The sequence below is a fragment of the Aristolochia californica genome, unplaced genomic scaffold (genome assembly GCF_029961685.1).
Source record: "Aristolochia californica isolate CCGP_79_NKW_82.1479 unplaced genomic scaffold, dmAriCali1.0.hap1 SCAF_14, whole genome shotgun sequence".
Lineage (NCBI taxonomy): Eukaryota > Viridiplantae > Streptophyta > Magnoliopsida > Piperales > Aristolochiaceae > Aristolochia > Aristolochia californica.
The window spans coordinates 21,719,941-21,744,304 of record NW_027181815.1 but is presented as its reverse complement, the minus strand read 5'-3'; the positions used below and the strand labels follow the sequence as shown (position 1 = coordinate 21,744,304).

Below are 24,364 nucleotides of genomic sequence, written 5' to 3'. Positions count from 1 at the left end.
TGTAATTATTCTTGCTTTGACTAAGAAATACTTTGAAGTAGAAACCAGTATTTTTATTGTATATTTATTATTTAATTAGCAGTAATAATCTTTGATAATATTTTTTGAAGGAAAAATGAGAAAAATAATATTATGATAATATTTATTATTTAGTGTTAATTAAGAAGTAAAGAGTGAAATAGTAAAATCATAAATAGTAAAAATTAGCAATGAACAAATAAAAAAAATTGAATTTTATCTGCATAAGAACTAAACAAATAATTTGAACAGTTATCATATAGTAAATCGAGTGAAATTATTAAACAAAAGGTGAAACTCGTGCACTTAAAGTAACTAAAATGGTATTATCGTAGTGACACTAGTTAAGGATCATATAATACCCTATCTGGCCCATTATTTGCATCAAACAGAGACTTCTCTCTCACTTGCCGTACTTGTCCTTAAAGCGTATAAAATGCTAATTCAGCAACGTTGAAGTTGAACATCAACATTATATCATCAGAACTGGCTGTCCTGTGTGTCGGCTTCTTCAATGGAGAAAACCATAACATACAAACCCTCATCACATAAACCTTCTTAGATTAGATGTTGGGACCCTCGATATACTAATGAAAACTGGTAAAATAACTTTACTTTCTATCGCTCATATTCATTTCTGCGAAATGGAACAGTAAAATAGTCCGTCTCAAATGTCAGAAGTAGTGTTACTTCCGGTCTCATTTCAGTAACGCCTACATCACGAAGAAAACAAAAATTAAGAACAGCACTGTGCGGTAACTAAAATAGCTTGGATGTTCGTGTTGATACCTTTTGAGTAGCAGTTTACTGTTTTTGTCTCAAGAAGAGCCAGAAGATGCAGAAGGTAACAAAAAGAAAAATTAAGAACAGCACTGTGGGGTAACTAAAATAGCTTGGACGAGGAGCGGCCTCAGTGTACATCTCCATCAGGTTATTCAGATCATCATCAAATCCTTTCTCTAACTCCATCTCTTCTTCATAGTGCCTCCTCTTCATTTCAGTCCTCTTCGCTTTATAGCTTTTCTCAAGCTTCTCTCTCTCCTCCTCAAACTCATCCACACATTTTTCTTGACAGTTGATGAACTTCTCAATTTTTTCCTGCCTGCAAGGTAGGGAGACCAGGAACCACCATACAAGTGAGAACAACTTTTTCTGTTATTTACCCATTAACTTTTCATGTAGGATTGATTATGTTACCGAAGTTTACGATCTTCAGAGCTTCCAGAACCAACATTGCTTAACTCTACAGCACGGTCCTCCTGCAGGGCTTGATCAAAGGCTTGCTCTTTTGCTTCTCGAGCATCAAGCATATCAGCAATTTTCTCATTAAAGAATTTCTCCATGTTATCCATCTAAAAGTTATCCATTTGATATTGGAAAACAAAGTAAGGAGCTACATACAGTTAAAGAAAAATTGTTATAAGAAAATATTAAAGCAAAATAAGAGGTAGAAATGTTATTACCTCCTCCTTGATCTCTTCATATTGTTTCTTTGCTCGGAGTCTCAGTATGTGATATTCTTCTTTTGCAATACGAAGCTGATTGCTCATAAGCCCCACTGTTTCTTTGAAAGCCTTCCGTTCAGCATCTTTGTTCTTCAGCCAGATCAATTGTTTGTTTTCTTCACTCATCTGCTTCATTCCACCCACAACCTTTTCTTGGTAAGATACCATCTGAAATTTTAGTCTGGACTTTCCTGTTACTCATACAAAACAGAAATGAATCCACTTAACGAAACGTGGATGAATTTTGAACATGCTTATTAGACAACAACAACAACAAATACTAAAGACAACATTCTAAATACCAGAACAACATTAGCTGTAAGATTCTTCTATGCCTCTAACAAATACAAAACATGATCCAACAATTTCTCAATCACAGAATCTAAAAACAGCTAATCAACAAGAAATAGTAGTAGTCACTAGCGATTCCTAAAAATAAGTGCAACCAACATCCAGGTTGCTACAAAATGTCAAAAAAATGTATTTGTTCCCTTTCTATGATCCACGGCAACCAGGGGTAAGGCTCGTTTGAGTTAACGAGCCGAGCTCGACCGAACCATGGTTCGGTTCGAAAGCTCGCAAACCAACTCGTTAACTTAACGAGGGCTCGGAATTATGGGAGTCGGGAGCAAGAGCGCTGCGGGAGGTCAACTTGGACTTGGATTGTTTTTTGTCCTTCTTCTCGCTTTTATTAAGCCAAAGCTCCGCTACCTTCCGTGATTTTAAAAGTTTTTTAATTAGAGTGTTGACGTCCAGCGGTGACCATGACGTTATGCTTCTGCGAATCAATGGTCATCGTTTAAACACATAAATATTCTGCAAAGACAGTGAAGTGTTGAATTTATGGAAAAGAGAAAAACTTCATAGACTTATTTTTAATCAAAGTACATGAACCTCTATTTATAATAGAGGAAAGTAATAGAGTCCAATTACAATTAAACTACATTTATCCCAATTACACCCAAACTCTAACACTTAAAGATAAGTCTTAGCATAATTAAATAACACAATATAAATAGAAGACTAACACGACTAAAACACCTTTAAACTAAAACTCCTATGAGACTTGCTTCTATAATAATTGTGGCTCTGTTAAACTTCTTATGTCATCTCACGCGATCATGGTGGGTCCCATATCTTATGGGTTTGGGCCCATCTTCCAACACTCTCGGATATGTGGGCCTTCCTTGGTCTTATAGGTTTGGACCCATCTTTCAACACACTTGGATATGTGGGTCTTCCTTGGTCGTGTGGACTTGGGCCCATCTTCCAACACTCCCCCGCAAACTGGAGGTGAGAGAACATCATGAACTCCCTGCTTGCTGCAAATGATGTATAAGATAAAATGACAGTCTTCCATTCTTTCAACACTCCCCCTCAAGCTAGTGCTCTCTTCCATGAGGCCTAACTGGTATAAGATAAATAAGAGTAAAATCACTCCAAGCCATATGACATCGCTCCAAACTCCATTCATAATCCATGTTGGATGTAGGGCACACTCCTATCATTCTCAGGTAGTGGCACTCATATCTTTCGCAAGTAGTGGCTCTATACGTAGTGCTCAAAAGTGTAGTAAAAACTCCTCCATCATCGTGTCCCTCCACAAGACAACGACTCTCAAGTGGTAGGAGTAATAAATGTCAATTAAAGGGGACAACATATATGTAATAATAAGTTCCTCCATCACAGTGTCCTAACCTGTGCACCGACTCTCACAGGTAGAAATGGGTGATAAATGTCTGTCACTCACAAGATAGCGATAAAAGACGTGATACGTGATAAATCTCTGTCATTCACAAAACGGCAATAAAGGACGTGATAAGTGGATAATGCCTGCCATTCACAATCAATGGACTTAAAACACCCATATACGTACGTGATGGACTTAAACTCCCAACCAAAGCAACACTCAAAAGGTTAGCCCAAAGATGTATTTGAGAGTCAAATAAAGGATGGTAGGAGAGTCTGCCAAATAACTAATAGGTAATGGATAAAGAGGAAGACAAAATGTTGGGGCCACCACTTCTTCAATAATAATGTCTCATCCAAAGAGACACAATAGCTGCAGCTGAAATGAGCTTAGACCCATATAACATGAACCAAAATAACAAAAATCCTTGTAAAATGAACCATAAAATAATCTGATGCAAGCATGTGCACCAAATAATATGTTGACCAAGGAATATGTTGCAAATATTTCAAAATAATAATCAAGCCAGAGAAATATAATTGAGTCGAGCCAAATCAGGTATCACCAATAATTACCATAATTATTATTATAAGTCAAGATTCTTGGTCTTCAATTTTCTTTACTCTTTCTTGTACTTCTTCTTCTACTTCTCCCCCTCAAGCTGGGAGGTAATGGCATTTTTCCCAGCTTGAACGAAATAACATAGATGTAGTAACTGAAAAAGGGGTAAGTGAGATATTTTCCTGATATAGTTGATCAATAACAACAACTCAAAAAGTGACGCAAAACAATCGGCTTAAATTCGGATTTTTCAATGCAACCGGACACCAGTATGACCTTTGATTCTTCCAATGCGAATATATCCTTAAATATAGATTAGATTGACATAAAATTTTCTCCTTCTGAAACTAGACTTAAATACCTTTCATCGAAGTATAAATTTTCTTCATAAAATATACTTCTATTGAGATATATAATCTGATAGATTTCGGTCTCTGCCTAACTAAGTACTCTTTCCCCTTTTCCAGCATGACCATTGACTCTTCCAAGATCCATATCTCAAAAAAAAAAAAAAAAAAATCGAGAATTGGTTGAATAGGTAAGAAAATAGACTTACAAATCTTTCTTTTGATATATTATTCTCCATATAAAGCCTCGTTCTTGATAGAATAAAATAGCTCGGAAGTTAAAGCTTTTTGGTGCTGCACGAACCTCTTTTGCAATCTGACCTTTGCTGCTTCAAATATCGATTTCTCTTTATAGATAACTCCGGTTTTAAAAAATCATTTTTCCTTGGAAAGTAGACTCGAATATCTTTCCGTCAATATATAATATGCATTATGAAAAGCTCAATATAGAGGTGAAAACGTAAATCAAATAACAAGTATAGGGATTGAAAAAAAATATGAACCTAAACTGGTAGCGATAATAAATCAGAATATGATCACATTAACTCTATGGGTTGACCAAGTCAACTCACAGAACCTGCTCTGATACCATGTAGAATTTATGGAAAAGAGAAATACTTCATAGACAGACTTATTTGTAATCAGAGTACATGAACCTCTATATATAATAGAGGAAGGTAGTAAAGTCCAATTACAATTAAACTACCCTTGTCTCAATTATACACAAACTCTAACACTTAAAGATAAGTCCTCGCATAATTAAATAACCTAATATAAATAGAAGACTAACATGACTAAAACACCTTTAAACTGAAACTCCTCTATGAGACTTGCTTCCATAATAATTGTGGTTCTGCTAGACTTTTTATTGTGTAAGACTTCTTATGCCACCTCACGTGATCATGGTGGGTCCCATATCTTATGGGATTGGGCCCATCTTCCAACACACTTGGATATGTAGGCCTTCTTTGGTCTTATGGGCTTGGACCCATCTTCCAACACACTTACATATGTGGGCCTTTCTTAGACGTGTGGGCTTGGGCCCATCTTCCAACATGAAATTTCTCCCCATTTGGTGAAATTTCATTTTTTGATCTTTTCAACACAACGTCATATTTCTATCTACTTAAATAGTTAGATGTGTGTATATTTTTTTATTGATTATGGCTTCGTGATTAAAATCTAGCCAAAGCTGGTTCTAACTGTTAATGAGAGAGAATTACAGAAATTGTTGAGGAAAAATTACACTTTTTAATTTTTTATTTAATAACTTTGATTCTTCAACAGGGTAATTTAATTAAAACTTTCATTAAAAAAAATTATTATAGTTTTATTATTTTAAAATAGGGAGCATTTTCCTCCTCTCACTTCCAATAAAAAATTAAATAAATAAAGAGTGTTGGGTGAGTAAGAGCTTCCTGCCTTATGTCTATGGTGCATTGGTTATTCGGGGTGATGTGTATTGAACTATTCCTAATTGTGTTTATCTATTGCTCTACATCTTCTTCTGCGTTACAATAATTTTATATAAAATTTATTTGACATATATTTTTTGAAAGTTTTGAATGCATGTTGGAGTTTGAACTTGAGCTCAACTCGGTTAAAATTATTGGGCTCGATCTCGGTTAAATGCAAGGAAGCATATGGGATACTCATCAAGGTGGCAAAAAATCTGTATGCAGTCTATATACACCACCACAGCCAAACCTTTAATGCCAATATTGCATAGTTTACAAATTAAATGTAACAGATCTAACAATCTGACTAATGGTCCATACACTGCAGATAAATTTAAGGCAACCACACTTAATTCGCTACTTAAATGATCTTGCAGTTTTAGCACCTTCGTTCAAAACTCAAAAGACTAGCAGGATTAATGTCTCAACAGTATTTATAAAATATTGTTTTGGCCTTCCAAGTTTGAGGCAAAAAAAACAAAGCCCCAAACAACAAACAAAAACAGATGTTCAAATACAGGCAACCTGTAATAGAGAATTGAATGCTATGTCTCTCATCATTCATGTTCATCTGGTGTACAGGGCATATGCAAGTGACTGACCAGACATCCATCATTAATTGTCAAACAGTTCCCTTTTGAATAAGCAAAACATACCTTGTGAGTGCTGATTGAAATGATCCAAATCTTCTTTGCGTGCCATGTAACCATATAACTGGCGCTTTCCACCAGGATAAAAGAGCACACGTCTATTTTCCCATGCATCCCGATCGGTCCCTTGCTCTTGAAATTGCTTGTGTAGATGTTCAGCCTCATGATAACCAACTGCTGAAGCCTCAAATAACAGAACAGTAATCCCACGGTGGCCCTGAGGACCATAGGAATGCCGAGCCCTAACTGCCTGATGTAAGCCAAAATAGTCCAGCAGCTCTGAATTTCCCATGCCAATCCACTGCAATTTTTTTAACAGTTACTGGGTACTACCAAAAGAAAATATATACAACCAGAAAGGCGTGCATACAAGGGCATCACTGCCAATCAAGTCCATGATCATTAATCAAAGCTTAGCAGTAAAAAGATAATAAGGTAGCAAAATAACATTTTTTTTACAAAGCAATATAACAATATCGACCCCAATATCCCACCACCCCTCCTCCCCCCAAACCCACCACAGTCGTTACGGAAAAAAAGCCTCCCATTTCCCCCTTCGCCTTCACATATTCCAGAAAAAAAAAGAGAGGGCAAAGCCAAAGCAACCAGCCCTCAGAAAACAAGCACCCCCACTGTCTATCCTCCAAATCTTTCCCCTCCAATGCCCAATTATATGGCAATTTTTTACCCGATTAATCAAACTAAGGCTCAGACCGATCTCCTCCAATTCCTGCAAGAACAAGAGCAAAATTTCATTCCTAAAGAATTCATAGAAATGACGCATCTCGCATGGATTTTCTGCAGCTACTATCACGAAGCTTCTGACCGCCTGGAGAAGGATATCACCCCACCCCGTTCTAAATGATTATTCTCTTGGATTATCAGAGGAATCGGCTCGCGGTCCAAGAGCGCCATCATCAAAGCAGCCCTTTGTGAATGTAAACCAAAAATTGTAATATTTGTAGAAACTAAGCTGCAAACTTTTGACAATTCTATTGCTCGTGAATTATGGTATTATATGGACCCCGCGTGGGCAACGGTTGACGCGATTGAGCGCTCTAGTGGCATCCTTGTCATCTGGGACCCAAAAGTTGTAGATGCCACTCTCTCTCAATCGAGCCAATTCTCCATTGACATTCATTTTCATGACCATTCCTTGGGGACATCCTCGGCGTTGGCTAGTGTCTACGGCCCAACTCGACAAAATGATTGTACCTCCTTTTGGGAGGAAATACTTCAACTTGTCCAACTTTAGGATTTGCCCTGGCTACTAGCCGGGGATTTCAACTGTCAGAGCTAGGTGGTTCCGTCCACCTGGGTGGTTCCATCCACCACTGATGGGTTAGGTACTTGGCTTTCCGCACTTAACATACCAGTCTTTTGGGTTGTATTAGCTAGGCGTTTGACATGGTATCAAAGCTAGGCACCACGTTCCGCGTTCGAATCCCGGGTGAAGCAGTAGGGAACGGGAACGGTGGGTGTCAGAGCTAGGTGGTTCCGTCCACCGCTGATGGGTTAGGTACTTGGCTTTCCGCACTTAACAGACCGGTTTTTTGGGTTGTATTGGCTAAGTGTTTGACATCAACACCATCCTTTTATGCTCAGAAAAAAGCCCACCCACCATCAGAACCATTTCCACAATGAGAGCCTTCTCCGATGACATGGGAAGCCTCGAGCTATCAGAAATTCCTCTTTCTAGAAAAAAATTCACTTGGTCAAATGGTCAATCCTCTCCTATTCTTTGCCAATAATGAGTGGCTCCAATTATTTCCAAACACCTCTAGCCAAGTCCTAAACAAAGTTGACTCTAATCACTGGCCTATTCAACTCAGCACTCGCCCTCCTGCCTGGGGGATTTCTCCTTTTCGTTTCAAAAATTCTTGGACCCTGAATGAGTCCTTCAACTCTGATCTTGCTGTCTAGTGGCAAGAACCCGCCCTAATCTGGGCTGGGCACTCCCTCTCAAAATAAAAGCTCTTAAGGCGAAGATCCGCACTTGGTCTATTAATCATCGTGTTGTTGCTGCTTCCCAGAAAGACTCAATTCGCCGCTGCATTTCTGAGCTTGATCTACTCGAAGAGCAAAGGTCTATTTCTCCTCCCGATTTACTTCTTAGAAAACAATTAAATTTGGAATATTGAACTTTACTTCGAAGTGAATCTGTTCACTGGAAACAGCATGCTAGATTTCGTTGGTTGACCGAGGGGGATGGAAACACAAAGTTCTTCCATGCCATTGCCTCGGCCAGGAGGAGGGCTAACCGTATCACTTCTCTCTATCATGGAGACCAAGTGATCACAGATAGTCCCTCTATATCTGATATTCTTGTCAAGTACTTTCAGATCTATACACTGAGGAGCGTTACAATCGGCCCAAGCTGTTCTAGCTCGACTACTTGCGTGTCTCTCCTTCTTATGTGACCGACTTGGAAAGGCCCTTCACCACAGAAGAAATTGAAATTGATTCTGCTTCTCTTGGCCTTCCAAAAGACAAAGCTCCTAGACCTGATGGTTTCAATGGTGAGTTTTACCACAAATTCTAGGACACAATCAAATCTGAAGTGTATGCTTTTGTCCAAAATTTCCACCAAGTCGGCATCACTCACAATGCCGTGGGTGCATCTTTCATTGCTTTAATCCCAAAGAAATCCAATTCTGCCCTCCCCCAATATTTTAGACCAATAAGCCTCACAACTAGCTTCTATAAAGACATTGGTCGACTTCTCGCAAACCGTCTTAGGGCCCATCTCGCCAAAATCATAAACCCTTGTCAAAGTGCTTTCATTCATGGTAGGAATATCATGGACTCTTCTTGGCCGCTCACGAACTCCTAGATTCCTTCAAAAAATCCAATCTGCCCAGATTCGTCCTAAAACTTGATTTTGAAAAAGCTTTTGACCGCATAAATTGGAAGCTAATTGATAACCTCTTTGACCGAATGGGTTTTGGGACTAGGTGGAAAATTTGGATGAGAAGTTGCATTTCTACTACATATTTTGTCCCTTTTAACGGAAAACCGTCCGATTTTTTCAATGCAATAAGAGGAATTAGGCAAGAGGACCCTCTCTCTCCCTTTCTCTTCACTCTCATCGATGAGCAGCTTACATCGGATGATACCATACTCTTTGGTGAAGGTACAATGAATCAAATCTCCCATATAAAAGCCCTGCTCAACTTATTTGAACTCTCCTCTGGACAAAAGGTTAGTTGGTCAAAATCATCCATATTTGGGTTCAATATTGACTCCTCAATTTTAAATTCTATGGCAAGTTATTTGGGATGTAAAATTGCAACCCCCATGTACATACTTGGGACTTCCACTATCACATGTTCTACCCTCTAAAAGTGCCTGGCACCCCGTCATTGAGCATCTTGAAGGCCGACCGGCTTCTTGGAGAGGAAGATTTTTGTCCAAAGCAGGTAAGCTTGTCCTTATCAAATCTTGCCTCCACGGTATTCCTTCTTATTTTCTCTCCTTGTACCATTGCCCTACCTCAGTTTGAATTATAATTGAATTACTTAAAAGGAGATTTTTGTGGGGTGGGCCAAATGGGGAAAGAAAGTACAGCCTCGTGAAATGGGTTGACATATGTAAACCGATTGTAATGGGTGGCCTTGGGATCCGGGATATTACAACAACTAATTCCGCATTATTACTAAAATGGATCTCGAAATTTAATATGCAACCTGCTTTGATATGGCGGGCCATTGTTGCTGCTAAAACAGACAAAATCTCTGGCAGGTGGACAGGGGGTGGAAAATATAATGAGTTATCTCCCGTGTGGAAAAAGATTGCAAAAATGTTGCCTGCATTCAAAAGTGTAGTCAAATGCTACTATTGTACGGGATGTCAGACAAAATTCTGGGCAGATTGGTGGGTAGGCCAAAGCAGCTTTAATATCAGCCATAGTCAAATCTTTTCTTTGGCAAGAAACAAGGATGTGACCATTTCTGTCCAAAGGACAAATTTTAGCAAGTGGAACTTAAATCTTCAGAGAACATTTTTTTTTTTTTTTGAAAATGATGTATATATTTACAAAAAGAATTACAAAGAAACTGGGAGCAAATCCCTAACAACAAGAGATTGAAAGGTTGCTCCTGACTTGGTGAGCACATCTGCTACCGAGTTAGCAGATCTCGGAATGTGAGACCAAATACAAGAAAATTGAGAAGCCATTTCAAGAATTTCCCAAAGAGAATCCCAATGCCACCACCGGGGGGGAGGACGCATTTTCACACTAACCAATTACCACCTTCGAAGTCCCCCTCAATGTGTAGAGGACCACTATATTTGTCTCGAAAATGGTAGAGCTCATTGAGAAGACCTTGGAGCTCAAATCTTTGAAGAGCGTTATCAGATGCAGAAACTGCCGACCACATTTTGTTATACTGCAACTATGCCCACACTGTTTGGACCAAACTAATTAACAAAATTGGTCTGCAATATTGCCCATCTCAAAATCTCTCATCCACAATCCTCACTATTACTAGCGCACATCTTCCGAAGCTTGAAAAATTACTTATCTCATGCTACGTTGGTCATATCATCTGGGCCTTATGAAAAGAAAGAAATAACCGAAAATTTAACAGAAAATCTCTTCCGAAAAATATTCTAATTAATACAATTGTGGGACAAGTTTCCTGGTAGATACTCATGCAACAAGAATTTCAAATTTAAAGGACTCCAACCTTCGTGGAAATTCGCGACTTGTAGCTGAAATGTCTTACCCATCCCGCCCCCCGGTTATGGAAACTTGGTCCCCACCTCCAATGGCACATTTCAAATTAAATTTTGATGGAAGCACTTTTGGCTGCTCTGGGCCTGCCGGATTTGGAGAGGTCATCCATGACGAAATGGAAATCTTCTTTTTTCCTATGTTGGGCCGATTGGAGTATCTGACTCAACTATTGTTGTGCTTTTTGGGTTGCATCATGGTTTAAAACTTTTCAAGCAACGGCTAGCGGGCCCTCTTTGCATTGAAAGAGATTCAAAAGTCCTTATCAACTGGTGTGAGAAGTCCTCTAAACTTCATAGGCGGCATTGAGATCTGTAATTTATTTTCTCAATTGCAATGCAATTGGAAATACATTCCTAGATCCACTAATCATCTAGCAAATATTCAGGCAAAATTAGGTTTTTCCCTTCAACATCTTGTTGTGGCAGAAGGTCATTTTTAGCAAGGTATTGTACTCTTTCCCTTCTCTTTATTGAAATATACAACTTTTACTCAAAAAAAAAAAAAATATCGACCCCAATATCGCTACAATATAAGTCCGGCATTTAAAGAAATTAATATTTTGAACATGACAACAGAAAGAAACAGATGTTATATAAATCTTCCTTTCTATTCCTGTGAGCTTCTACAATCAATCAAAACTTGCAATGCCATTATTCCGTCAAAAGTTGACAAAGTCTCACAGGGGCAGAAGTATGTGAGTATGTCTCATCGATATTAAAGAAAAAAAAAAGGTAGTAGTTCACCATAAACCAAAACAACTTCACAAAAATAAGTAACAAGAACACAAATTCTAATTGAAACAGACTGGGTTTAAGTCTTTCCTAAAAGAACTGACCGAAGTTAGGAAGCCTTCTCTCAAGTAACAACCACAGGAATTTCTTTGACTTCATTAGTGTAAAGGATCTATTCCCACTAGAGTCACTCTCACACCTTAAGCCTAAAATAAGGGATAACAAGCCTGAGACACGTACAATCTAAACAGCAGAAAAACTAAGTGAGACACGAAGTATGCCCAACAAGATAAACATCCTACTCCAATATCATGTTATATTAAGATTAGGTTCATCCAAAAATGACAATATGAAAGTCTTTTTTCAACTAGTAGCCAGAAGATTTGACTTAAACTTCCAACTTATGTCAGATTATTCACACTAATGTTACCACTAGAGGTCATGAATCATCTTTCATATAGCAAGGTTCTGTGTGGAGGGGTTGTTGCATTCAAAGGTGAACTTGATGAATTTCAGTCAGGCATTTTCAATGTTTGGTTTTGAATGTCAATAAATAGACACTACTATTCCAAAAAAAAAAAAAAAAAAAAAAAAATAGTTAACACTAAGGACAGACTCACAAGGCACCTTTTTGTCGATTATGTCAAAAGATAAAGTCTCTAGAAAGTCTTGATGCATATTCAATATCTTGCTACAATAAAAAATAGATGTAAAAGCCTTATGATTTCCTCCACAACATATCTACATTAAAAAGTGTAACAATATTTCTCTAGCAAATCAACTGAGAAAGAGGGCCAACAGAAGTACCTTTTCATTCTCATCTTTCTCCAGTAAAGTATTCCTGATAATGACCATCGGAGGCCAAACTATCTCCTGATCAGTAGAAGAGGAGCGCAAACCCCTCCACTTACCAAATGCTTCATTAGGTGGTACTACTGAGGTAACTCTGAGGCGCAGCTCCTGTTCCAGTAATTCCGCAAGCTCACGGTGCAGTCTCACTCTTTGTGATCCTTTTGTCTTGGCATGCGTCATCAGAGGCTGAAGACCTTTGTACCTATCAATAGCACCAGGACCATCATGGCAAGCTGGACAGTGCCATTGCCTTTGCGAATCAGACAACTCTTCTACAGCCAAATTATCAAGGGCCTCAAAGAAGGCTATGAACCACTTGCTCTTCTTACGTGTCTCATGGCTCTTTTGACTAGCATCAGAATCATAATCATCACTAAGGATGTCATCGTCACTGTCCTCCACAAGTTCACCGTCATCAGCTTCAGCATCTAGCGGGTGTTGATTAGTATTAGGCAAATAGCTTCCTCCTGCTGAATCCTGAGGAAAAGAACCAGACTTAACATCATTATTGTTTTTTGCATCCACAGGTGCTGACTTGACATCTCCATTTCCCCTCCCAGCTGGTCTTCTTGGTTCTTGTGCTTTGTTCTGCCGATTGTTTCCAGAAGCCTCGACTTTCCGGGTATTATTAGCAGCACTTGGTTTCGGTTGCATTTCTTGATGGTTCCCTGTCTTGGGGGAAGAACTAGAGGCTCCTCGTGACTTAGCTGCAACGTTTATGTTTCGGTTTTTAGATTTCTTTGCTACTTCACACCCACCATCATGTTCAGAACCCACCATCGGATCTACCAGGACAGGATTAACTTGGTTAACTTGAGCATTCATGTTTCCAGAACCAGACTCTCCTGACAAAGTCTGCTTGGGACTGGCACCAGCAGCCAAAGATGCCTTGCCACTTCCTTGTTTTGAATTCATCTGTTGTATTCCTGCATCATGGTTTCATGGAATATAAAATATAAAAGTGTGGTATCCATGAGTGCAAAAAGGAAGACCATCATACATATAGAAGCAATCACTGAAAATTAAAATGCATTTCACACTCCAAATCCATGTGAGAAACAGCAACTTGATCAATTATATATACAAAACAGATACCAACTGAACATTTTACAATATGTTCAACCCGAGCCTCAAATAGAAAGTAAGCCCAAAACCAGTCCTTAGTGAAGCTCAAAATCAATGGAGTAAGAAACAACTTTACAGCATAAAGATACAAAAAAAAAAAAAAAAAAGGAGAAGTTCTTAACATCTTAAAATATAGATAGATCCAAAAAAAATAACAGAGACATGCGGGTCATTGACACAATAAAAAGCACCACACTCACATATCTAGCAGCCCGAGAAAAGTTTGAATCGAAATTAATTCAGGAAATTCCAGTTTATCAACACATCGTAAAAGAGAGAAAGAGACAGACTAGACAGCACGCAAAGCTACGCGTCGTGTGTGTGTGTGTGAGTTAGAGAGAGAGAGAGAGATCTTCCTTATATTAGATGAGAATAGAAAGATCCTTCATAAAAACCAGAATTCATATAAACACGAAGATACACAACGAGAGGCAGGAAGAGATTTAGAACTTTATTAAAGGAAACATTTCACTAGATACTAAAAGAGTACGAAGTAAAGAAGGTTTCAGCTTTCAGAAGCTAGTAGAGTCGTACATGTTGAGAGAATAAAGTGGCTACAGCATTCTGATCGAGATATAAACACCTAATGATAAATGAAGGAGCTTCTGGCAACAGAAATACAGATGGCAGAGTACGATAATCACGAGGTTAAAATATATACTGAGAGAGTTGGCTTGGAAGTAAGTAGAAGCAGCGAAAAGATCACAGTCATAAAAAAACAGAAGGACACAACAAATAAAGCTGCCTTGAGACGTCCAGAGACACTGAAGAAAGCCACTGTAAGGAAAAAGTAAAATCACGGAGAGTTTTAGGGCGAAAGGTTACATAAAACTCCGGAAAGAAATCAAAATGCAAACAAAGTGCAAAGAACGAGAAAATAACACGGCTACATAACACATAGGAGCGAGAAAAAGAGCAACTAAAACCTGAAATCAGTACGAAATCGTCAAACAGATAAACAAATAATCAAGGAACAATTATCAAACAAAATGTGAGGATCATTGACCAATAAATCACAAGTAAGAAAATCATCGCATAAGGCGAACTAAAGTACGCTGGAAGCAAGAGTTACCACCGATGCTGCGAAAAACTCCACCCGCATCAGCCGCCCGAAGTCCACAAAATCTTCGTCGTTCAGATCAACAGAATAGGAACAAGTTCCGTAGCCGGAAAGGAGTAAGACAGCTCCAGCAACCTCAGCCGGGAGCGGATTCTTCCAGTACGTTGGAACCGGGAGACAGAATAAAGGGAAAGAGGAAAGGGTAGTCGCAATCGCATGGGACATGACGTGCGTCGCAAGTTTTTTATTTTACCGCTGCAGTAAGCCTGTAAAATATAGTGGCGACCGCCGGACGGCGAGAATGCGGACTTCAAAATTGATTTAATTTCGACTTTTGTAGTGAAAGCTTTGTAAACAAAAAGGAATTGCGTGAGATGCGTAAGGCAGGAAGAACCACAGACTTCTCACAAATGAGAAGCAAGAGAGATTCTCAGTCAAATATGAAGGGGAAATATCATAGGTCTCTTAAATATTAAAAACTGCCTCATTAGGCTGTGCTTGTACTAATAGAACAGTGTAAAAAGATATCTCACACAAAATTTCTTGCCAACCTTAACTTTTAAGTATTTATGCCATTTTTTGGGACGAATATGTCTCTGGTTAATATAAATTACAAAGATGTAACCCTTATTCAATACATAATGAAATTTTAGCACCGTCGCTACGGTGGATATAGGCATATTGCAGAACCACCTAAAACCCTTTGTTTTCTTTGTTCTTCTATGATTCTTCGGAGCTGTTATTGTAATATAGTAGTTTCATTAATCTATAAATAGAGTTGTAGGAGGAGGATTAAAAAATCAGGTCCATAACCTCTTCTTCCTCTGGTTTTTTCCCTATGAGTCTCTCTTCCTTTTTCTCTATAAGCTAAATCCATAGAGTCCTGAAAATCAACAGGATATTAGAACATTGATTTTTAGAACTTGTAGTACGGTTTTCAGTCTTTCTGAAACCCATTATTTTTTATTGTCGTATTGAAGTTTTCATAGTCGCTGAAATTCAGATTTAAAATTTGATATCTTGATACCTAGCTAAAAATCCTTGTTAGCCATTTATTTAGAAGAGAGAATTTTCCTGTTCATGTAAAAGCTCTCAGTCTGGTCCGAAGGAGAATTTCACCGAAGCAAGAAAGCGGCCTTGAGCGAGTTTCGGCGTCTCAGCTCTATGTTATTCCGCTGGGCGACATCTCCATATAGAAGCCATCGTCCGGGACTCGTATATTTTCCGCTAGTTGAAAGATTGTCGTCACCGATCAGTTTCGTGGCCCGTGCTGCTTCACCAGCCTCTGTTCCCGAAAACTCTGCCTTCCCCGACATTAATAGACTCCGAACAAAAACAATGGCTACCTGTTACTCTGCCAAAAAATCCGTCCTAGGAACTAGACAATGTGAATAGGTCATCCGACGAGAGGCCTTGTTTCCTCCCGACCGTTACGGGAGACGATTCCATTTCCAGCGCATGACTTCTCTCTTTCTTGCGGTGGTACTCTTTGGCAGCCATTGATTCCAGTCCATATCTGTTCTGCGAATGACATACACGACACCAATATCGTATCATAATTCCGGGATTTGTCTGCTAGAAAGTTTTTGTATTCCAAGAAAGTTTTTGTTGTTTTCGAATTGATTCTCGCCCGATAATTATTCTAGTGCAGAGGTAGGAAACACAGAGCAAATCCACGTATCCATGGTTCTCTGCTTAATCTGGTAAGTTGTTGGTTCTGTTTCATCTCATTCCAGAAATCCGAACAAAAATTATTTGCAGCAGAAGATTAAAATCCGGTGTTGTTCTTGTTTCGCAAAACTCTCCACTTATTTCTGGAATGAAGTTGCTAGATCCTTTCTATTTTTCGTTTCCTTTCTGAGAGTCCAGAATCCGAAAAACAATTTTGAACCGCTGCTCTGTTCGGCGCCGAGAGGAGGAAGAAGATACTGTAGAAAATTTATATGTTTCCTAAGTTATGAAACCATAATTAATCAGCGTCAGTTCAGCGCAGCTTGTGCCCGTTCCAGCCCAACACGGACTGGCCGCCGAGTCAAACCAGCAACCCGATCGCTTTTGCACTAGTATTTCGAGTTAACTCGGACCAACTCGGATCGAGTCAATCCGGTCCGGATCAACTCAGTCAGTCAACTCAAACATGGTACACTTATTTTTCTACCTCGGTATATGTGTCCAAGTTTATACATATTTCAGTGTGACTCGGTAAATTTTTTTCTGGCTAGATTTTGAAGAATTGATAGATAATTTCTTGGTCAGCATATAATTTGGAACAGATATTTACATTAGATTATTTTAATGGGGTCAATTTTCAAGGATTATTTTGGTTCTTGTTATATGGGCCCAACCCATTTTAGCTCCTGTTATTGTGTCTCTTTGGATGAGACATTATTATTAAAGAAGAGGTGGCCTCAGTACCTTTTCTCATACCATAATTTATTTAAATCTCAAAATTATCACGGTTGGGACACCATGAGAGTTGGTGCCTGGATTAGGACACCATCATTTATTTAACTCTGAAAAATATCACGGTTAGGACACCATGAGAGTCCGTGTCCGGATGTGGACACCATGATAAACTGCCCACTTCCCTCCCCCAACCCCCCCCCCCCCCCTCTCCATTAATGTCATTTATTACTTTTACCACTTGAGAGACGTTGTCATGAGGAGGGACACGGTGATGGAGTTTTTTTTTTTTTTTCACACCCTTCAGCGTATAGACCCACTACCTACATTAATAGGAGAGACACTACCTACATTAATAGGAGAGACACTACCTACATTAATAGGAGAGACACTACCTACAGAAGATAGAAGTGTGTCGAACATCCAACATGAGTTATTTGATTGGATTATGAAGCAATGTCATGCGACTTGAAGTGATGCTACTCTCACTTATGTTATGCCAGTTGGGCCTCATGAACAAGAGCACCAGCGTGAGGGAGAGTGTTGGAAGATGAAGACAAATTTTATACATCATTTGCAACAATCTGAGAGCTCATGTTATTCTCTCAACCCCAACTTGAGGGGGAGTGTTGGAAAGTAGGGCCCAAGCCCACACGACCAAAGAAGACCTACATATCCAAGTGTGTTGGAAGATGGGCCCAAGCCCATAAGACCAAGGAAGAACCATACATCTAAGAGATATAGAAGATGGGCTCAAGGCCCACAAATCAAGGAGAAGGCCCATAGGCCCACATACAATGATGGCAGGAGGGTAAATAAAGGGTCATCTCATAGAGATGACATTGATGTAATTAGATTAAAGTTCAAGGGTTTAAACCATCAACCCTAAGTTCAGGGGTATTATTGTAATACAGTAGCTTCATTAATCTATAAATAGAGCTGCAGGGGAAGGGTTAGGAAATCAAGTCCTTAACCTCTTCTTCCTCTACTTTTCTCCCAATGGGTCACTCTCCCTTTTTCTCCATGAGCTAAATCCTTGGAGTCCTGAAAATTAACAAAATGGAAGTGAAGGTTGTGGCGACTATCAGGCTTTGTCTGGCTAATGACATGATGTATCCCGTCATGGATGAGGAATCATCGAAGGAAGTTTGGTTGAAACTGAAAAGTCGGTATATGTCCAAGTCATTGAAGAACAAAATTTATTTTAAGCAGAAACTATATGGTCTTAAGATGTCAGAGGGCTCGAATTTGAGCCAGCGTATCAACGTTTTCAATCGGCTCATTAGTGATTTGAGGATGGTTGAAGTGAAGTTTGAAGGCGAAGACAAGGCATTAATGTTACTGAATTCCCTACCGAATTCTCCTACGTACGAAAATTTGGTTATGACTTTGATGTGGGGCAAAGAAAGTCTCAAATAGGAGGATCACAAGTGCTCTATTAAGCTTCCATTAGAGGAAGAAAGCTAGTGATGAGACTTCACAAGGTGAAGGACTTGTGGTGAAGGGTAACCAGGAACGTGGAAAAAACATGTCTCGGAGTGGATCGAGTAACAACAAATCTCGGTCTAAATCCAGGAAGAGGAAGGACATCACGTGTTTTAAGTACGGGGAAAAGGGGCACATATAACGGGATTGCCCAGAGAAAAAGAAAGGGAATGCAAAGCACAAACTGGGCCCATCAAAGTGTGTGAATATAGTGGAAGAAGAAGACTCAGGGAGTGGTGATGGGGATATGCTTTCTGTTTCATCCAGTTCAGATCATCTAAGATATTTTTGGATTATGGATTCAACATGCTCTTATCACATGATACCCAATAAAGATTGGTTTCACACCTATAGGTTAGTAAACTCTAGTTTTGTTATGATGGGTAACAATACTTCATGCAAAGTTGTTGGAATAGGGAGTATAAAAATTAAAATATTTGATGTTGCGATTAGAACGTTGTGTGATGTTAGACATATAATGGATCTAAGGAAGAATCTGATTTCATTAAGCACTTTAGATCGTAATGTTAGGATCTTCCCGAGCCATGGATCGAGTCACCCTTCTTTCCTCTCTTCCCTCCATGGATGCTCTTGACGCTGGAAGGGAATTCTTGTTTCTGGAACGTGGAATGATGGAAATCAAAGAGAACGCAAGAGCTTTGAAGGAAGCTCAACCTGGACCTCAGAGGGAGAATCCGACCTAGACCTCTGAGGGAGAATCTGACCTGTTTAATCTAATTTTCTTAATACTTGCTTTCCCTTCTCCTTGACGTCCCTCTAAATAGGGTTGAGGACGGAATTACAAAGGAAACCCATAGGTCAAGTGGTTCACGCCACATTACAACTGAACCAACCCAAAGAAAACCAAACCAAACAAAGTAAACTAAACCAAATGAAATTACATGCAAAGTAAATTGACTTAATTTAATTCCTATGCCTCTAGATAACTCGTGATGCTATGGAGTCCATAACATCACCCCCCTCCTAGAGAAAGAGCTTGTCCTCAAGCTCGAAGTATGGGTAGAGGGTGTGAAACGCAGCTAATGGCTCCCATGTCGTGTCACTGTGGTTAGCATCTGCCCATTGCATGAGGATCTCCCAATAACCTTGAATGCGGCGAGCCTGTAATACCTGTGCCGGAGTAGAAAGGACACGACCCTCATGTAGTGGGAGCAGCGGTGTGTGCAGCAAAGGTGAATCACCTTGGAAGGCCTTCAGTTGTGAGACATGAAACACGTTGTGAATCCTGGCATCTGGCGGAAGCTGCAATCGGTAGGCCACTGTACCAATGCAGTCCATAACCTGAAAGAGACCATAATATTTCGGAGAGAGCTTGTGGCGTTTGGAGGCTGTCAGCGACAACTGCCTGTAGTGTTGGAGACGCAACCAAACATAATCTCCGGGAGAAAAGAAGACTTCTTGTTGCTTCTTGTCATAATACATCTTCATAGACTGTTGTGCCTCTTGGAGATGAGTTCACACCTCATTGAGGAAGGTGTCTCTTTCGGCTAATGCTTGGTCCAAAGTGGCGACTTTAGAGGCCCCTGGTTCATATGATAAAAGGCTGGGCGGTTCTCTACCATATACCACCTTGAATGGGGTTGTGCCGAGGGCGTTGTGGTAGGCTGTGTTGTAACAGAATTTAGCCCATGCGAGCCACTTTACCCACCTCTTAGGTGAGTCCCCCACGAAACAGCGAAGATACATTTCAATTGTTTTGTTGACAACCTCTATCTAACCATCAGTTTGTGGATGGTAGGCTGAAGAGAAGGCTAATGTTGTGCCCTACAGCTTGAAGAGTTCTTTCCAGAAGGTACTTGTAAAGATTGCATCCCTATCACTGGTAATGGAATTAGGCATCCCATGTAAGCGAACAATGTTATCCATAAATAGCTGAGCGACCTGAGCTGTAGTGTAAGGATGCGCCAGAGGGATGAAGTGCCTATACTTTGAGAAACGATCCACCACTACAAAGATAACGGATTTGCCCGACAAAGAGGGAAGTCCATAGAAATATCAGACCAGACCTGTGACGGTAGCTGAAGTGGTTGTAGCAATCCAACTTGACTCAATGTTCCAGCTTTGGTCCGTTGACAAGTCTGACAAGCCGCCACATAATAGGCTATACTGCTCTTCATGCCCCTCTAATAAAATTCCCGACTGATCCGGAAATATGTTTTTTATCGGCCCTCATGTGTACTGTCATGGAAGGAGGCTAAAATGTTGTGAATCAGAGGGGATGTGTGGTGTAGAAAAATTCTGTTTTTGTAGAGGACCAGATTGTCCTTAACCCTCCAAGTGTTTTCCGCTGTCCCCTGCTGGATGTCATGACATAAAGCTATAATTAACGGGTACTGTTGTGCCTCTTCATGTATAGAATCCAACAAGAGAGCTGTGGGCTGACTGATGGCATGTAATTGCGGCTCTGGAATATCCCGGCGAGATAAAGCATCAGCCCCTACATTCAAACTCCCCGGTTTATACTCTACAGTAAAGTCAAACCCCATAAGTTTACTTAACCAATGCTGCTGTGGTGAGGTACTGAGGCGCTGCTCAAGTAGATACTTGAGGCTACAATGATCAGTGCGAATAAAAAATGAACGTCCCCAGAGATAAGGGCACCAATGCTGTATAGCTTTTGCCAATCCAATCAATTCCCTTTCATAAGCAGCTAACTTGTGGTGGTGTTGTCCAAGTTGGCAGCTAAAATAAGCAATCGGGTGGCCTTGTTGGTGTAACACTGCACCAATACCGCCCTTTGAAGCATCACATTCCACTACAAAGGACTCATCAAAGTCGAGTAGCTGCAAAACTGGAGCGGATGATAATGCCTCTTTCAACTACTGAAAGGAATGATCCGCTGTCTTTGACCAGGTAAAGGCATTTTTCTTGAGGAGGTTGTTGAGTGGAGCTGCAATCTGGCCATGGCTACGAATAAATTTTCTATAATACCCAGCTAGGCCCAAAAATCCCCTTAAGGCTGTAATGGATGTAGGAGTAGGCCAATCTGTGACCGCCTGTATCTTACTGTGGTCGACTTTCACCCCCACTGCTGAAATAACGTGGCCCAAGTATGCCACTTCTGACATGCCCATAGAACATTTGGACCGGCCCATAGAACATTTGGACCGATTTAAAACCAAATGATGTGAACGGATAAGAGAAAATACCTGTTGAAGGTGTTGAAGATGTTCTTCCCAACTGTTGCTATAGACCAAAATATCGTCAAAAAATACCAATATGTATTTTCGCAAGAGAGAGGAAAATACCTCATTCATAAGGGCCTGGAAGGTGGAATACGCATTTGAGAGACCAAATGGCATTACAAGGAACTCGAAATGGTCGTGATGCATGCGGAACACTGTTTTCTCCACATCTGATGGATGAACTCAGATTTGATGGTAGCCAGATTTCAAATCGAGTTTAGTAAAAATAGTAGCTCCATGTAGCTCATCTAGCAACTCGTCCACCACTGGGATAGGAAATTTATCTTTAATAGTATGGGCATTGAGTTGCCGGTAATCCACACAAAACCTCCATGACTTATCATGCTTGCGGACCAGTAATACCGGTGATGAAAAAGGAGACTGCTGAGCTGAATAATACCTTGTGCTAGCATCTTCTGGCACTGCCTTTCAATCTCATCCTTTTGTAAGTGGGGGTAACGATACGGACACACCACTACAGGCTCAGTTCCCGTTTTCAAATGGTTAGGGTGATCACAGTGCATAATTGGCGGTAAAGCAGTAGGGTCCTGAAAGATATCCTCAAATTCTGTAAGTAAGTGAGATAACTTACTATTGGCCGTGGACTGGACCTGGACAACCTATAGTGCGCAGGGCACTGGTGCTTGTGTGCCATGCAATATAATATGACGTTGGTCCTCTGTAAAAGACATGGTTAGAGCTTGGAAATCCTATAGTATTGGCCCCAACAATTGAAGCCATTTAATTCCTAGTACCAAATCGAATCCTGATAGTGGAATCACCAGAAAATCGGCAATAAATGCATGTCCCTCAATATCAAAGTGTGTGGCTGGAGAAATGCCCACACTACTAATTTTACCCCCATTGGCTACAAATACAGAAAGAACAGTATGTTGCTGGACTACTAACCCAAGTTGTTCTGCCGCCGGCTGACTGATGAAATTATGTGTACTGTCCGAGTCAACTAAAGCCAGTAACTGTAGATGATGTAACTAGGCTTTAACCTGCATTGTGCTTGAACTGCTTAGACCAGTCATGGCATGAAGGGAAATCTCTAGATCCTCTGGGTCTGTTTCCACAATCTCCACCTCAGGTAGTATGTCATATCCATCCTCCCACATACATATACTGAACAATCATTTACAGTGGTAACCAATGACATATTGTTCATCACAATTAAAACAGAGGCCCTTGGCCTTTCTCTTATCCATTTCCTGTCTGGAGAGTTTTTTGAAGTAAGGAGCAGGTGGAGCTGAATTAGCTGTGTCTGGGCGTGGGGCTGCACTATCTCTAGAACGTGGAGGTCCATAGTAAGGGGTTGGCGCTAAGGCATTGTGCCTTCCTGGTCAAGCTGGTTTTCTGACCAGTGACTCCTTTAGAACACACTGCTTGTGCTCAATTGACCTGGCTAAATTCATAGCGTGGTCCAAATCTGTAGGAGCATGTAATTCAACTTCCAGTCTCAGAGCTTCTGTCAAACCCGTAGTAAAAATATGAACATACTGTGTGTGACTGAGAAACTGGTTTGCTCTAGCTAACCTTTCCTGGAAGGTCTTTTAGTACACCTCTAGTGATCCAGTTTGTTCGTAATTGATTAATTCACCCAATGGATTGCTACTTGCTAGAGGACCAAATCTCATCATGCAAGGCTGCCTAAAGGTTGCCCAATCCTGAACTAATTGGTAATTTCAGATTTGGTGGTACCATAGAAGCGCTTCATCGAGCATGTGGTAGGCGACCAAATAAACTTTCTCATCCGTAGGTATTTTTTGATGATAAAAGAATTGATCACACTTGGCTAACCAAATCAAAGGGTTCTTAGACCCATCATACGTACGAAAGTCAAGTTTTAAATACCTGGGAACAATATTTGGTCCTTGAACGGTAGGCCCCAGATGGGGATGGTGTTGACGCATTGGTGGTTGGGGGAGGTGGTGGGTGAAATTGATGGTGGTTGTCCGGTGGATAGTAGGCAGCCGGTGGTTGTGCTCGTATATGATTGTCCTCTTGTCGCCGGAGGAGAGCTTGGATGGCAGGATCCATTGATTTTATGGCTTCACGCAAATCATTGGTTGTTTGACGCACCTCTTCCAGGGATTGAGGAATCCTGAAGGTTTGTCCTCTGCCTAGTATCTTCCACAAATTGCCTCGAATCATCAGGGGAAGAGGAATCCCCAAGGGTGGACCTGTCTGATACCACGATGTTAGGATCTTCCCGAGCCATGGATCAACTCACCCTTCTTTCCTCTTTTCCCTCCATGGATGCTCTTGACACTAGAAGGGAGTTCTTGTTTTTGGAACGTGGAATGATGGAAATCAAAGAGAACGCAAGGGTTTTGAAGAAAGCTCAACCTGGACCTCAGAGGGAGAATCTGACCTAGACCTCTGAGGGAGAATCTGACCTGTTTAATCTAATTTTTTCAATACTTTCTTTCCCTTCTCCTTGACGTCCCCCTAAATAGGGTTGAGGACAGAATTACAAAGGTGACCCATAGGTCAAGTGGTTCACGCCACATTACAACTGAACCAACCCAAA

General features: G+C 40.3%; 1 protein-coding gene across 4 annotated transcripts; it reads right to left on the bottom strand.

Moving 5' to 3' along the window:
• Positions 1 to 430: 430 nt before the first annotated feature.
• On the bottom strand, positions 431 to 14,910 carry LOC137949995 (protein SUPPRESSOR OF GENE SILENCING 3 homolog). 4 transcript variants are annotated; one of them, XM_068796313.1, is made up of 7 exons: positions 14,747 to 14,910; positions 12,505 to 13,475; positions 6,235 to 6,529; positions 1,482 to 1,714; positions 1,216 to 1,370; positions 808 to 1,120; positions 431 to 731 (listed from the first exon to the last, which is right to left on the bottom strand). In XM_068796313.1, exons 2-6 carry the CDS (start codon positions 13,462 to 13,464, stop codon positions 823 to 825), a joined length of 1,941 nt encoding a protein of 646 aa, XP_068652414.1. In that variant the 5' UTR covers positions 13,465 to 13,475; positions 14,747 to 14,910; the 3' UTR covers positions 431 to 731; positions 808 to 822. The 4 variants fall into 4 exon arrangements, with proteins under 4 accessions (XP_068652414.1, XP_068652413.1, XP_068652416.1 ...); XM_068796312.1 differs by lacking the exon at positions 431 to 731 and having other exon boundaries at positions 766 to 1,120; XM_068796315.1 differs by lacking the exon at positions 431 to 731 and having other exon boundaries at positions 766 to 1,120; positions 14,750 to 14,910.
• Positions 14,911 to 24,364: the final 9,454 nt, after the last annotated feature.

Coding starts and splice junctions, on each gene's coding strand:
- LOC137949995 (XM_068796313.1), bottom strand. CDS start 13,464: ATGAATTCAAAACAAGGAAGTGGCAAGGCATCTTTGGCTGCTGGTGCC. Junction 1,371..1,481: donor ATGAAGAGATCAAGGAGGAG/GTAATAACATTT, acceptor GATAACTTTTAG/ATGGATAACATGGAGAAATT. Junction 1,121..1,215: donor TCTGAAGATCGTAAACTTCG/GTAACATAATCA, acceptor CCTACCTTGCAG/GCAGGAAAAAATTGAGAAGT.